At 39.5% G+C, this 15,143-nt stretch overlaps 2 protein-coding genes across 2 annotated transcripts; both read left to right on the top strand.

Moving 5' to 3' along the window:
• The first annotated feature begins 2,691 nt into the window (after positions 1-2,691).
• LOC139710054 (uncharacterized) lies at positions 2,692-4,441 on the top strand. Its single transcript, XM_071622001.1, has one exon. It carries the CDS (start codon positions 2,729-2,731, stop codon positions 4,439-4,441), a length of 1,713 nt encoding a protein of 570 aa, XP_071478102.1. The 5' UTR covers positions 2,692-2,728.
• Positions 4,442-7,499: 3,058 nt separating this feature from the next.
• On the top strand, positions 7,500-9,212 carry LOC139710053 (protein fem-1 homolog A-like). Its single transcript, XM_071622000.1, has one exon. It carries the CDS (start codon positions 7,500-7,502, stop codon positions 9,210-9,212), a length of 1,713 nt encoding a protein of 570 aa, XP_071478101.1.
• Positions 9,213-15,143: the final 5,931 nt, after the last annotated feature.

The following is a 15,143-nucleotide window of genomic DNA, read 5'->3' as shown; positions in this document are numbered from 1 at the left end:
TTAGCGTTAAAATGCTTTACATGTTCAATGTATTACGCTCTGTCAGGAAAGGGGGATTCAGTGCGTGTATAAAGTCAGATGAGCGTGTAAAGTTAGATGAGCGGAAATAAAACAATCGGTCGGGAGTTCCAGAGCCACATGTTTTTGACCAGACAGAGATGATACTGATATGTTTAAATTACGTAAATGTATTCTGTCATGTTTCAGTTCATCAAAGGTATCATTGCAAACAGAATTTGACAATGAGAAATAATATTATTGCCATAAAATAAATATCGTTGAATGCCTACACAAATCGCATGGTTACCAATTTGCTACTCGCGCTTTTCTCGCTTGCTTTAATACGTGAGCGCTCTGATTGGTCAAATAGTTGACATGTTCTTTCTGAAACATACTTCAAATAGTTTGCGTTAATTGCAGCCTATAGGAATTGAATAACACGAACACGCGTGCGCCAAGTCGTATGCACATCATCTGCTGAAGTTCAAAGGATGATCAAGTTTCAGTTGTGATGGGGCTTTAGTGTTTCGTATTTTTTATGATGATTTTTTTTTAAAAGATAATGAGAAACACGTTATGAAATAAGAAAGAGCGTAATTCTGCGAAGAAGTCAACCCTTATTTGGTGAAATTTGGTTTTGACATTACTGAGAAATATATCACAAACGGAGCGATCCCAATGGGAGGTCGGATCCAGGTTTGAGCTATAGAATTGCTTTCTTTTACATTGTTTTGGATATCTAATTCATTAATTTCAAAACCGATTTTCATCACATAAGCTTTGAATTCCTCTTAGAATGCTTTGCTTCGTAACATTTCTTGACGTATCGCGCAAAAAGCTGAATCCTCACCTCAGTCGATATTATATCCCTTTAATAGCGAGCCAGTCTGATCAGGGAGGTCCTGGTCCGATTCAAAGCTACCATCTTACCAGTCTGGGTGCAGAGATTGAACCTTGTTTTACCGTCCACCCGATGTTTGTCCATCCTAGTTTGTCGTTGCCTTCTATTGATTGTGAAATATATTTTGCATTGTCGTCGTGAATATTTTGTATCATTTGTGACCCTGCACCTCAAAACAAACAAAAAGTCGCCAGACATGAATTTTTAGTTAAGACCATATTCTGAAAGAACAGACTTTAAAGCTTTAGTAAAATGATGTATAAATCAAATCAAAGGGACTCTCCTAACCTAGCTAAATATTGGAAAGAAAGCACAAACTCAGGAAAAGTGTGAACTGAGAAAAGGGGCTCTGAAGTACAGTGTCTATTCAAGCGCTTAATCTTTACCAAACCGTGCTGGCTGTGCGATGAATGGGACAAAAAACAAGAAGTAAACCACCAGAGTAACAACAATGAAGAGATTATCAGATGAAACTGAAATTAAGCATGCCTCATTAACACATTTTGTTCATAATTAATGCCAACTTTCAAATCAGTAGCACTATCCTTTCAAAGGTTATTAGAGTTGAAAACGAAGAGCGTGGACAAGGTTTTCGGAACTGAAAAAGGAATTCTAAAGACACACCTAATCACACTATTCTACCAAAAATGTTCGAGATAAACTACTAAAAACACACTTTCCTGCCTGTTTTATGATACCAAATTTTAGCATAATGTAAAAGAAGACCTGCTCTTTCAGAAAATATGAAAAAGTCAATTTCGGCTAGGTTGACCCATTTCACTTATTTTCAGTCCTCACGCAAAATCAGTGTGTGCGACTTTATGTTCGTTTTGAGGTGCACGGTCACATTTGTGCATGTATTCTTATGGATTCCCATCTTTAATACAACTTTAAAACTTGTTTATCATGATCTCGTTTTAACTGTTCTCTATTACAGTCATTGTCTAATGCAAAAATAGCTTCTACTGGTGACTGGCATAAGAGCAGTGACATTGATGACACGAAGATACACACAAAGGTTGGTATGTCAGTCAAACGTTTATAACATGGTTATGTACGTCAGGAATGTGCACGGGAATTACAGGGACAGCGGGTAGTCGTAAATAATGACTCCAGGAATTACAATATCCTTGGACACCTCCAACTTTCGTTTGCTATATCGAATTTTCATAATCAGCTGAAGAGTAAAGTATTAGAGAGATATGTAGAATATGATTTTCGGACCAGAATTTTTCACGTCGTTGTAGCGTTAGTTTCTTTGCAACTGCGTTCGTGATAATGGGAGGTGTATGCCCTGTATGTACAGATAGTTGTATGAGTCTGCCAATGAATCCATCACTGGTACACATTTGACTGACTTCAGTATTCAGGTGGATAAAGTAAACTAACTGAGAGACTATGGTATTCTTCTAAAACTCTGGTGTATATCAGAGGATGGGATGTACAAGATAACTTGATATGAAAATAGCCTTTGCCATCATTTCCACTTATGTCTTTATGATTCTTTCCTTTCTCTCAGTACGTGGAAAATACATATGTCACTTTGATAATTTGCATTATGTGCACTGAATACGCAAATACAGATGAATCCTGGGTAGTGGTACCGTTAGCTGTTTTAATGCGTGCGTCAGGCAGCATGGAGTGTTTATCATTACTCCAGTATCATTAATTGAAAGCAAGTTTGTACAGCTATTAGTATAAGTTAAATACATTTACAAGCTCACATTGACAATTTATCATACAGGATTGTCTTCAAAGTCCGGGAGAGATTGGACTGGTACTCTTGGTTCACCTTTACTTGAAGTTTCAGCTGGCGTGGCTGGTGTAATGAATTTGGCAAGTGCATTGTCTAAAGGGGAGGTGAAAGACTTGAACAGTGTTAAAGAGTATGTGGGAGATAAGATTAAGTGGCACATTGGTGCTACAAATACCGATGACCGCACCCCTCTGATGATTGCATGCATGAATGGGCAAATTGCAATTGCTGAGTGGCTTCTGGAAAGCGGTGCCAACGTGAACTTCTGTGCCAGAGACGGCAACACAGCATTACATATGACCTGTAGGGGGAATGACGAGATTATCCGCCAGTGTCGCAAGTCTACCGAATACCCACTGCAGAGCATGGACGATAGGATCAAAATACTCCGCCTGCTTTTCAAGCATTGTGCTGCAGCTACGAAAAATCTTGATGGCCTTCTTCCTCTACATGTTGCTGCTCTGCACAGTCAAACAGTCATCGTCAAGTTTTTAGTTGAAGAAAACTCTGAAATGCCTGTGGAGGACAAGCTCAGAGCATTAGAGATACTTGGCTTTTCACAGTCAGTCTGTGACAAGTTCCACTATTTAGATGCATATGAAACTTTTCGCAATGTTCATTCCATGCGAGAAGACCTCAAAGCCGACACGTCTGAGACATTGACTGGTTCTGATTTTGAATCAAACACTGATCAATGTAAAGGTCCATTCTTGAGCCATCCAACATTTAGTGACGTAGAGTCGGAGAAAGATGAACACAATATCAGCATCCATGGATTTGTAGTAGGAGATAGAGTGCTTCCCATTGGTCTGAAAGAAAAGTATCTCTTTGAGCCACTCGCTGGCGTCGCCTGTAACGCTTTCTTCTACAATAATCCAGCTGAGGGATACAGAATCTTCCAGTTCTTGTTGTCTATGGAGTCACAATCTAGACTTAAACTTGGAACTGTGGTTAAGCGGCTTGCATCAAATACTGGATTCCTGTCAAAGGCAATGCCCTTGAATAACGTCCTTCTCCAGTCATGTGAATTAGTAGCCTCATATCGAGATGTCGTCTGTAAATTGGATAAGGCTTGTCTTCTGAAGAATGGCCCTGCCCTCTTTAAATATCTGAAGGAGTTTTCCTTCAATGTGGCATACTTTCATGGAGGAGTAGAGTTGTGTGATTCTCTGGTAGAGTCGGTAAGAGGTGTGATTTCTTTTACTCAACACGTCTTCAAAAGTTCGGAAGCTGGCGATACCCTTACTGTAGGTATTGTCTCTGTAACTCATGGAATGTTGTATTCTCTTGGGGAAGAATTTGTTGACAATATGTACAGTGGAATGAGTAAGAAACCAGTGAGCTATGTTACATATGTTATCTTAAAACTTCTCCCGTATGACAATGTTTGCTGTGTTGACGAGGACAAGAACACAATGCTCCATTATGTGATGCAGATCGTTCCCTTAGCACGTGACATAGATTTCGCTGTGGACATGGCACGAGCTCTTGTGCGTCATGGCTGCCTTCTTCATGCGGTGAATTCTGAAGGATACACAGCACTTGATATATTGCTGGAAAATTGTGAGTCAGAGGACACTCAAAGGCAAGAATTAATTTCCCTCCTAGATCAAAGAGCAAATGCCCTGACACTTGAAGAACTAGCAATAAGAACAGTCCTACAAAACAAGATACCATACTGGGGTGTACTTCCTCTGAAGATATGTGAAATACTTGATGGAGTGAACGACCTAAACATGTCTGAAACAGACTCATCATTCGAAACTGGCTCAGCGTCCAATTAAGGGAATAATGTAGAAAAGATATATTAGGTATTAAAGCAAGTATGAGCTGCTTGGTTGTTAGTGGTAGTGGTTTCTTTTAACGCTATGTCAAAGAATGCTTTCGAATTTGTTTTGTTTAAAACTCGAGAAATATGGAAATTCATATCATGTACTTTGCTTTCCTACACGCGCACCACACATACATGGTATTGTACAACACAATGTAGCATGGTGACGTTTGTTTATCAGGTAGCTTCATACGTACGTCACATACGGACCAAAGTTTTGATAAAGTGGTGTTTGCAGGCATTAGAACGTTCTTATACAACCCAGTCAAAAATGCAGCAGTTGTGTTAGATTGAGAAATCGTAATGTTAAGCATCCCCTGTGTGCATAGCATAATCTTCCATTTAAATGAAATTCACAATATAAATTCATTGATCCTTAAACATTAAATATTACCCTACTCTAGAATAGTTTAAAACTATAACATGGACAATGAAACAAATGCTACGAGCAAGGTTTGAAAATATGTGACCCTGCACCTCAAAAAAACAAACAAAACAAAACAAAAAGGAGCCAGACATGAATTTTTAGTGAAGACCATATTCTGAAAGAGCAGACTTTAAGCTTTAAAATGATGTATAACGCAAATCAAATGGACTCTCGTAACCTATCTAAATATTGGAAAGAAAGCACAAACTCAGGAAAAGTGTGAACTGAGAAAAGAGGCTGTGAAGTACAGTGTCTATTCAAGCGCTTAATCTTTACCAAACCGTGCTGGCTGTGCAATGAATGGGACAAAACACAGGAAGTAAACCACCAGAGTATAACAACAATGAAGGGATTATCCGATTAAACTGAATTTAGGCATGCCTAATTAACACATTCTGTCCATAATTAACGCCAACTTTCAAAGCAGTAGCACTATTCTTTCAAAAGTTATTAGAGTTGAAAGTGAAGAGTGTGGACAAGGTTTTTCAGAAGTGAATCACACTATTCTACCAAAAATGTTCGAGATAAACTGCTAAAAAGACACACTTTCCTGCCCGTTTTATGATACCAAATTTTAGCATGATGCAAAAGAAGACCCGCTCTTTCAGAAAATATGAAAAAGTGAAGTTCGGCTAAGTTGACCCATTTCACTTAATATTTTCAGTCCTCACGCAAAATCAGTTTGTGCGACTTTATGTTCGTTTTGAGGTGCACGGTCACATATACACTCAACATTTTTATATATATATATATATATATATATATATATATATCCACTATATACATATATATTTGTCGTGCAAGGTGCAATGTATGTAAATGAGATACGTGGTGTTTTCCGGTTTTACATAGGCCTCCGACAATAGTGATATCTTAGGGTGAAAGTGGAGTAGTGTGTGTCATTGAAATAGAGTCAATCCACGAGATTAACACCCACTATCTAGTTATAGGCCCACAATCACGACATTGGAAAAAGCTCAATTGGTAATGAAGACCATGGGCTCAACATTTGACTAAAATACCCCACCAGTTCGACACTAGGCATAAAAAGGATCAATGAGACTATCTTCGAGTACATTCAACCCCTGTGATGTATACATGTATAATGTCGGTCCCGTGGGCCTTTATTTTCCTAGTGTCGGAGTTATGGGCTTTATTTGGCTTACTTGATGTCGAGTTCGTGGGCCTTGTGTGACTTGGAGGTTATGACTCGTATGTATGACTCGTTGTGTGACTCGTTATGTGACTCGTTATGGGTGTGACGTGCACCCAAGGAAGCATGTCACTCTGGTGATATGACTTTGATGCTTCTAAATGCCAGAGACATGTGATTCACATGTCATTTTCATATTTTGTGAAAGTCATGGAATGTTCCGTATCATTATGTCCCATTGCATCATGCTAATTATTATTCCAAAGATTCTGTTGAACGTCACCTTGACAGCAGGAAATTCAATGTAACTTGAAAAAAACCTGCAGACTTGTGACGTTTAAAAAGTGAGATTTTCATTTTTATTTTGTTGTAACAAGTACAATCTTCGTTCTGTCATTTGTAGTAAAAATACAAGTCGTGTTTCTTAAACATCATACCGTGATGCCTGGGTACCAATTGTCTTTTATGTGTGTGAACAGCAAAACAAAGACACACACATACGCACAAAACGGATATGCCAGCCCTTATCATCTATGTATTACAGGTTTGACAGCCCTGTGCTATATTTTTCAGTTGATATCTATACTAACGAAACAATAAAACAATATATGTGACTGTGCACCTCAAAACGAACATAAAGTCGCACACACTGGTTTTGTGTGAGGACTGAAAATAAGTGAAATGGGTCAATCTAGCCGAACTTGACCTTTTCATATTATCTGAAAGAGCGGGTCTTCTTTTACATTATGCTAAAATTTGGGATCATAAAACGGGCAGTAAAGTGTGTTTTTTAGCAGTTTGTCTCAAACATTTTTGGTAGAATAGTGTGATTATGTGTGTCTTTAGAATCCCTTTTTCACTTCCGAAAAACCTTGTCCACACTCTTCACTTTCAACTCTAATAACTTTTGAAAGGATGGTGCTACTGCTTTGAACTTTGGCATTAATTATGGACAGAATGTGTTAAAGGAGGCATGCTTAATTTCAGTTTAATCTGATAATCCCTTCATTGTTGTTACTCTGGTGGTTTACTTCCTGTTTTTGTCCCATTCATCGCACAGCCAGCACAGTTTGGCAAAGAATAAGCGCTTGAATAGACACTGCACTTCAAAGCCTCTTTTCTCAGTTCACACTTTTCCTGAGTTTGTGCTTTCTTTCCAATATTTAGATAGGTTAGGAGAGTCCATTTGATTTGAGTTATACATCATTTTAAAGCTTAAAGTCTGCTCTTTCAGAATATGGTCTTAAATAAAAATTTATGTCTGGCGACTTTTTGTTTGTTTTGAGGTGCAGTGTCACATATTATGTCAAATGTCTCTCACTCATTACCAAAAATTCAGTACGCACTGTTAGTCATTTTGTTTGTGTGTAATCCAATCTTTCAGCTTTGACAGACACGGTTAGCTGTGAGGGAGAGCGTGTAACGCCAGTCATGGAATCCCCTGCAGGTTCGTCGAATGATAGGGGAGAGGAGAGGACGCCCTCTTTGGCACAGGCAATGGCAGACAATGAACTAGCAGGGCTTGAGAGCATCCAGAACTATTTGGCCCATCACACCAAGGAGGGTGTCGTAGATACCACTGCATCTGACGGAAGGACTGCTTTGATAATTGCATGTGAAAAGGGACAGGAAGACATTGTCAGGTTTCTTTTGGAGAGTGGTGCAAACCCAAATGTCTCCTCTCCAAGGAGTGGTGACACACCTTTACATGCTACCTGCAGGAAACACCCGGACTGGAGACAGGACATTGCCGAGGAGACCAGAAATAAAATTGCGCAGACACTTCTTCAGCATGGTGCTACTTTCAGGGAAAACAGAGCAGGACTTACTCCTGTCCATGTAGCAGCACTGTCTCGCTTTGCTTCCGTGGTGGAATTTCTGATGTCACAGTGCAGTGGAAGTGGAATGAAAGAACTGGATGAGGTCACCTCTTTGGAATTGCTGGGCTTCTCGCTATACATGGATAAATGGCACAACCATGCGTACAATACATTGTGCAAGGTCATTTCCAAGCGCTGTCATGTTCCTGAGATTGCAGCTGATCCAGAGCTTGAAGCCATTTTTCAATGCACAGAAAAATATTCACTTACTGATGTTAAAGCTATGAAAGAAGACAAGCATGCAATGCATGTCCAGTGGTTTCTTATTGGGGATAGAGTCGTACCTGAAGGGGCTAAGGGGGAATATCTCTTCAGGCCCATGGCAGACTTTGCAAGTGAGTGTATGCAGCATGATAAATCCTCTGTAGGTTACAATATATTCAAGTATATACTGTTATGTGAATCGAAGTCAAATGCAGTGCTTGGGACTGTTATTGAAGGAATATCTCCTTTGTTTGGTGTATCATTAGATAAAATTGACCCTAGCATCGTTGCCCGTGGGTGCGAGGTTGTCACTGAGTATCAGAATGTCATTCAACACGTCAGCCAGTCTTGCCTGATTGAGCAGGGTCCACATCTGCTGGAAATCTTTGGTGAATTAATCTTTGATTTTGCATTCTATTTTTCTGAGCCTGAACTCCTTGAGTCCATGATCAAGACAGCAGGGAAAGTTATTACTAAAGTTCGAACCGCATTTTCTCCTTCAGACCTTGACAAATATACAGCTGGGTCACTTACATTTCACGTCATGGGCAAACTAGCAGAAGCATATGTGGATAACATGTATAGTGGAATGACTAGGCAATCACTTAATCGTGTTAAGCGTGTACTGTGCAAGCTGCTCTGGTACGATGACGTTACATACGTGGACGACAAAAACAACACGATGCTTCATCTATTGGCATACTCAACATCACTTGCGCGTGACTCATCTTTCATTGTTGACTTGGCAAGGATTTTGATACGTCATGGCTGCCCTGTGGACAAGATAAACGATGAAGACGGCACTCCTGTGAATATTTTGACGGAAGATGACGGTTTTTGTTCCGATGATGAAGACAGCAAAGAGCTTGCTGACATGCTGGGTCGTACGTCTAGTATCACAACCTTGGAAGAAATGGCCGCGAGGGCTGTCCTCCAGAACAAAATACCTTACCACGAGGTGCTCCCGGAGAAGATTTGTGAGATGATTGATGGGGAGACTATGGATCCGGATCCGAGTGTTCTGAAAACACCCGAGAAATCTGAGTCAGAATCAGATTAATTTTCGTTGATCAAGAGCACGATGACAACTCCTGACTGCATTCCATGGAAGATCAAATATATCGTGTTCATGAGAATTTGACCATTATAAATGTTATTAGCCAAACTCCAATAAAACATGCATATAACGCAGTTATTCCCCATTTTTTCTGACCGTTCTGAAATGCATTGGACAATCCAGCTGTAAAATGGTGCGGTTGAATGCATTCTTCCAGAGTTAGACGTAATTTACCTATAAAGGTTCTATCTGATGAAACTTCATATTTATGTGGGAATATGCTTTGAATGAAATCTAAGTACTTAATTTGAAAGCCAGGAATGCCGCAGAATTGGGTTTCCTGTGTCTCCCAGACATAATGAGAGTCTCTCTCTTTCAAAACAACCCCCCCCCCCTAAAAAAAAAGAGGAGTGAGGGACTGATATCCCACATTTTTCATAATGGCAGTCTGGAGCTTCAAGTCTATGAATCACAGTTGCTGACGCTTGATCATTACAGCCAATTTATTCTCAAGTCCAGAGCTGTACAGTTTATAACATGTGATTTCTTGCTTTTTGTGTTACTGCAATGCTCTTTTGTCTCTTTGAAACAAACAAAAAAAAAGGAGTGAGGGACTAATATCCCAGATTTACATAACGCATGGCAGCCTATAGCTTCAAGTCTCTGAAAGATGATCAGAGTTGCTGCAGCTGACGCTCAATCATCACGGGAAATTTACTCTCATAGTCCAGAGCTGTAGAGATTATGACATGCGATTTCTTGCTTTTTGTTTTATTTCAATACTTTTTTAGTTTAGAAATTTGGTTGTTATTACCGTAGGGGTGTATGCTGTTTCACGGGTATCAGGGATTGTCTGTGTGTGTGTGTGTGTGTGTGTGTGTGTATGTGTGTGTTAAGACTGAGCTCTCGAAGTTGAAGATGAAGATACGTGTACTTGTAATTTTGTAAACATGTGATGCTGGTACTCTTTTACCTCAAGCCACTTCTCAAAACGCTCTCTCTCTCTCTCTCTCTCTCTCTCTCTCTGTAAATTATGTTTGTGATTTTACAATTTCCTGCCATGTTCATTGAACTGTCATTCTCCCTGTAGATGCTTTTATTTGCGTTGTTGCCTTTGGAACAGTCAGTGCGTCTAGATAATCTTGGATAGCGGTTATATCTCTTAAATGGCTAATGCAGAAAGAATTTCCGTCGCAGTTTTCTTTCCGTAGAAAGATTCATTTAATGAATCTCTCAGACACACTTGTACAGAGTATCAAATCTTAGAAAGCTTGCACGAGTCCCACGTAGTGAGCCAATGGTACTTGTACCAGAAAGATTGAAGGGTTTTTCGTGAAGGAGTTATAACAACAATATTGTTGGCATACCACTGCACGAATTTGCGTTTTCTGAGGTGCTTTGTATTTAAGATAGGAAAGGCTGAACGTTATGAATTTTGAATTACCTCTCAATATCAACAACAAGATATTGAGTCAGCTCGGTGATACGTTTGTACTGTATGCTCGTTACATTGGCGGTTTACATTGTCGACATCGGCAACTAAGATGAAGAGACCAGTTAAATTGGCACTAGTCAGGAGCACTTGCGACAAAAGGTAACGAACATAGGTTCCTTTACATGTAAGATATACATTGCGTTTCTCCAACATAGGTTTGTTATGTAACATTAAGTAAGGATATCACCATGTCTTTTGTTTGTGCGCCAAGAATTTAAAGATAAATTGGCAAGATTTCTTGCATGTCACTATAAGTATCATTCACTTTGAATTTTATAATCGAGTGTGTTGCTTTTAGAATAATGTTATTTATTGCGATGTTAATCGAGTCCGGGATATCGTGATACATGACGTGACCTTGCATCACAGACCTCCCCCCCCCCCCCCCCAAAAAAAAAAAAAAAAAAAAATCGCTATACATGGTTTTTAAGTTAAGACAGATTCTGAAAGAGCAGACTCTGAGCTTTATAATGATGCCTAACCATTCCTAGTAAACTGTATTGGATGGAAAACATGCACTGAGGAAAAGGGCGTACCAGGAAGAGCTAATACAGTGTAATAGAGTATTCAAGCGATTTTACCAAGCCATGCAAACTGTGCAATGAATGGAACAAAAACAGAATCGTAAACACCACGAACAATGAAGGGTGTATCAGATGAAGCTGAAAAACGCCATGCTGTTTTACCATAATCTGCCAATAACAAATTCTAACTTCAAAGCAGTAGCCCCAACTAATTAAAAAGATGATAAGGGTTGAAAGTGAAAAGTGTGGAAAGGATTTTTGATAAATGAAAAAGGGCCTCTAAGACATGTAGGCCTACCATTCTAAAAATAATAATAGAAATGTTCTGGGAAAATTCCTAACAACACCATTTCCCAGTCGTTTTATGATCCAAACTCTAGCATAATGTGGAGATTATTTTTTTTTTATTCAGAAATATAAAAAAAATTAAAATGGACTATGTTGACCCTTTCACCTGTAAATTTTTGTGTCGTCATGTGAAATCACATTACCTGCGACTTTTTGTTGGTTTTGTGATGCACGGTCACATGCATGTACAATGTATTAACATGTATATTGTATATTTCGCGTCAGATATAGCTCGTACATGTAGGTCCTACACTTTGTACTATTATGATTCATAATGATGTAAAGGGTTTATTGATATTACGGTTGTAGCCTACATGTATGATCTTTTATAGCATTAAATGTGCTTCTGATTGGATTTGATATATATAAGCAATGTGTACGTTTTGACATAATTATGATGTACATGACATTTGAAACTATGACGCGTGTCTCGCTGTAGATGAAGACACAGCATAGGAAACTTTTTTTTTCACTAACATGCTTTCAGTAGTAATCAGTGGTATTAGAAGTCAATATCGACTGTTTTATTATCGATGCCGTCACAGGGCATGTCACTATGTTATATCAAATGTATCAATCAGTTTATCTAATGTCATACTATACTTCCATCTTCAAAGACAATCGTGTTATGATAAGCTTTTAAATTCTTCGACGAGAGAATGAAAAGAAAATCCCGTTGAAGAATCCATGTATATATTCAGCGGATAGAGATTATATTTCCATAAATGTAGCTGGTCATGTACGTAACAGTCTTTTCTTTCGTCAAAATTTATCGGTAGAGACACTATTTTTTAACCTTGCGTCTACACCCGTTTGGTTTCGATGCAACTTTAACCAAACAAATTTCAACAGTACATGTAGTCGAATTTGATAGTGCTTATGGATGGCTGCGCGTCTTATCGTTATGTAACCTTCAACATTACGAATTGAAGGGATAGGGGATGGGAATTACATCCGGAAATGAGATATTTCACCGTCCGACGTATGGACTTTGTAATATTGAATGTTATCAAAAGAACTTTCTGTTTCACCAGTAAATGTATTGAATACATTGCAGAAGACATAATATGAATTCGTTAAGGTTGTATTGAAGGTGAATCAACAATCAAAACACAAACAGACAAAAAAAAAAAAAACAACGAAACTCTTCTTTCTTTTTGAATCTATCTTTTTTTTTTCTATGACTACGTTTGAACTCAATGCCCGGAACCCGCTACATGCATACGACTAATAAATCGCTATTACGCAGTATAGATTTGGCACTGATTTTCAAAAAGTGAACACCTTTTCATCAACAGAAATGAACAATAGTTATACAGTATTTGGATATAACATGTATGAATGTATGGATGGATGTGTAATATGGTTAAATGATTTGTTTCATGATCCACAGGGGAAATAAATCGCTTGTTTACTTTCTTGTTTGTAAATACAGATCTCTTTATTCATTTCTTCGTGTGTATGGTTTCATGTACTGAGACATGGCAACTGTCTTACTTTCTGTATGACGGACTACGTGTATATACTTGCATTTTCGTTACGACTATTAGACGAGCTATTCATGCACGTGTATAGTCTGGGTACCAGAGGCTGAACCTTGTTTCATTGAGAGATTAATTCTTGCGATTATCCAAATCAGTGACGTCCACGTGCCCAACAGACTCCACGTGAGGGTATACACGTACTTTATTAAAAGTGATTTTATAGGTAGCAATATCTTTCTCATCTACGAGATTATTCAAACATCCCTTGCGCGAAATTTTCCATTGAATCAGAAGTTAAAGGGGAATACTAAAAAAAAAATATTATATATGAAGTCAAAGAGTAGGACACATAGACAATTTGTCGTTTACATCGTTTAAAATGGCCTTTTTGAAGTGGAGTTAATGGATATTGAAAGTTTACACCTGTCACCCCCCTGAAATCTAGGTCACAGCGTAAATTTCGAGGCTTTGCTGATGACGTCATGGGATGAAAGGAATCGCGCAAGGTCTCGTGCGCCGCAGGCCCCCGCGCGCATAATGCATGCATTGTATCATACAAGTTGTTGTACATAGTATTTGCATACAAAGTTTTGGAAGTTTGTTTTTCGATAATGCACGACTTCGTACGTTAAGGCAATATGCAGTGATGATCAGGATGATTTCTTGGAGGAATTTGAATGTGGGAGCAATGATGAACTGAGTGATACAGTACACACTAGTGATGATAACGATGATGAAACTAGTGGTGAAGTTGGAGAGATAGATGTTGCTGACGAGCCGCACGGTGGTACGGCGGGGCGCAGGAGCGAGACGCTACGGGCGAGCTAGTGGGGAAGGCCCAGGGCGGTCCGGTTGAAGCGGACGGACTTAGTGGAGATTGCAGTACGACTGTACTCAGCCCTTGCCACACGGCAGGCCAGGGGACAATGTTGGTGACGCAGGACCAATGCCAGGTAGACTTCAAAATTTAGATGGGTAAGAGTTGTTTTTTTTTTAATTCTGAACTGAAAATGAACCGAGCTTAGTGCTGACGTGATCTCGTACTTCAGAGCAGCCGTAGACCTAATTGAACACAGCCCAGTCGCTGTAAGTAGCGCAGCGTCTGGTCGGGCTACGTATCACATCACACTCACTCCTTATACACAGCCCAGTCGCTGTACGTAGGTACGTTGCGACAGGTATTTTCACAGCGTACTTACAACGTCTGGTCGGGCTAACTCACTCCGTACTCCCGTTCACAGCTCATCAGCATTCTGTCTAGCTAGAGCTACATTGTAGGTACCCTCACAAATTCACTGCATGATCCATTCATTACTTCACCGAGTCCATCAAAGTTTTATCACTATCGATGAAAATCGCAGTGCTCTGTATCGTTTATTTCATCACCAGATAGGCCGGCCGGCCAAGTCAAGCCTTCGACTAGCCGATGCCCGCGCATTGATTGCGTGGTATCCTAGTATTAGCGATCCACGTACGCCGAATGTTTCGCGAGTTTTTTTTTTTTTTTTTTTTCGCCAATTTCACGAACCTGGTGCTTTTTGCGAATTTAAAAACACTAGAAAATATTAACTCTCTTTCCGTATATATTTCCCCCTTCCGTAGTGTACTCCACAACCACGAAGTTAAGCACTCGCGAAATTATTGGCAAGTCCCGATTCGCGAAAAAATAGACTCGCTAAATACATGTACACTGTATATGGCGTACACAGCTCTAGTACAGTGACTACCGAGGAACTGCTGATATAATACATTGTACGTACCATAGAGGTACGCGGAGGCTACTGCACTGCGACATACGCGGCCGGTGATGGGCGCATGCATGTGACTGATCGACTACGAAGCACCATCGTACAGGCACTAGGCCTGACAACTTCTGTATTCGTGGCCTAAATAACACGTAACAGACTCTATTTAAACGAGGAAATGTGTGATTTCACAGGAGACTTGAAGTAAAAAACAATTTTGTTTCATTTTTTGTGACATTCTGATAAAAAATGTCTTGGGATTTCGGGGTATGAGCCTCGACATCACGCTCTCATCGAGAGCATACATAGGTAAGCTTAGGCTGTTGTGTGATACTTCC

Source organism: Diadema antillarum, unplaced genomic scaffold (genome assembly GCF_040938485.1).
Source record: "Diadema antillarum isolate AM-2024a unplaced genomic scaffold, OU_Dant_1.0 seq00001495_RagTag, whole genome shotgun sequence".
NCBI lineage: Eukaryota > Metazoa > Echinodermata > Echinoidea > Diadematoida > Diadematidae > Diadema > Diadema antillarum.
The sequence above is the reverse complement of the archived record's forward strand: the minus strand, read 5'-3'. Positions and strand labels throughout refer to the sequence as shown.

Excerpts from the sequence above, each read along its gene's own strand:
- LOC139710054 (XM_071622001.1), top strand. The coding sequence starts at position 2,729 with ATGAATTTGGCAAGTGCATTGTCTAAAGGGGAGGTGAAAGACTTGAAC.
- LOC139710053 (XM_071622000.1), top strand. The coding sequence starts at position 7,500 with ATGGAATCCCCTGCAGGTTCGTCGAATGATAGGGGAGAGGAGAGGACG.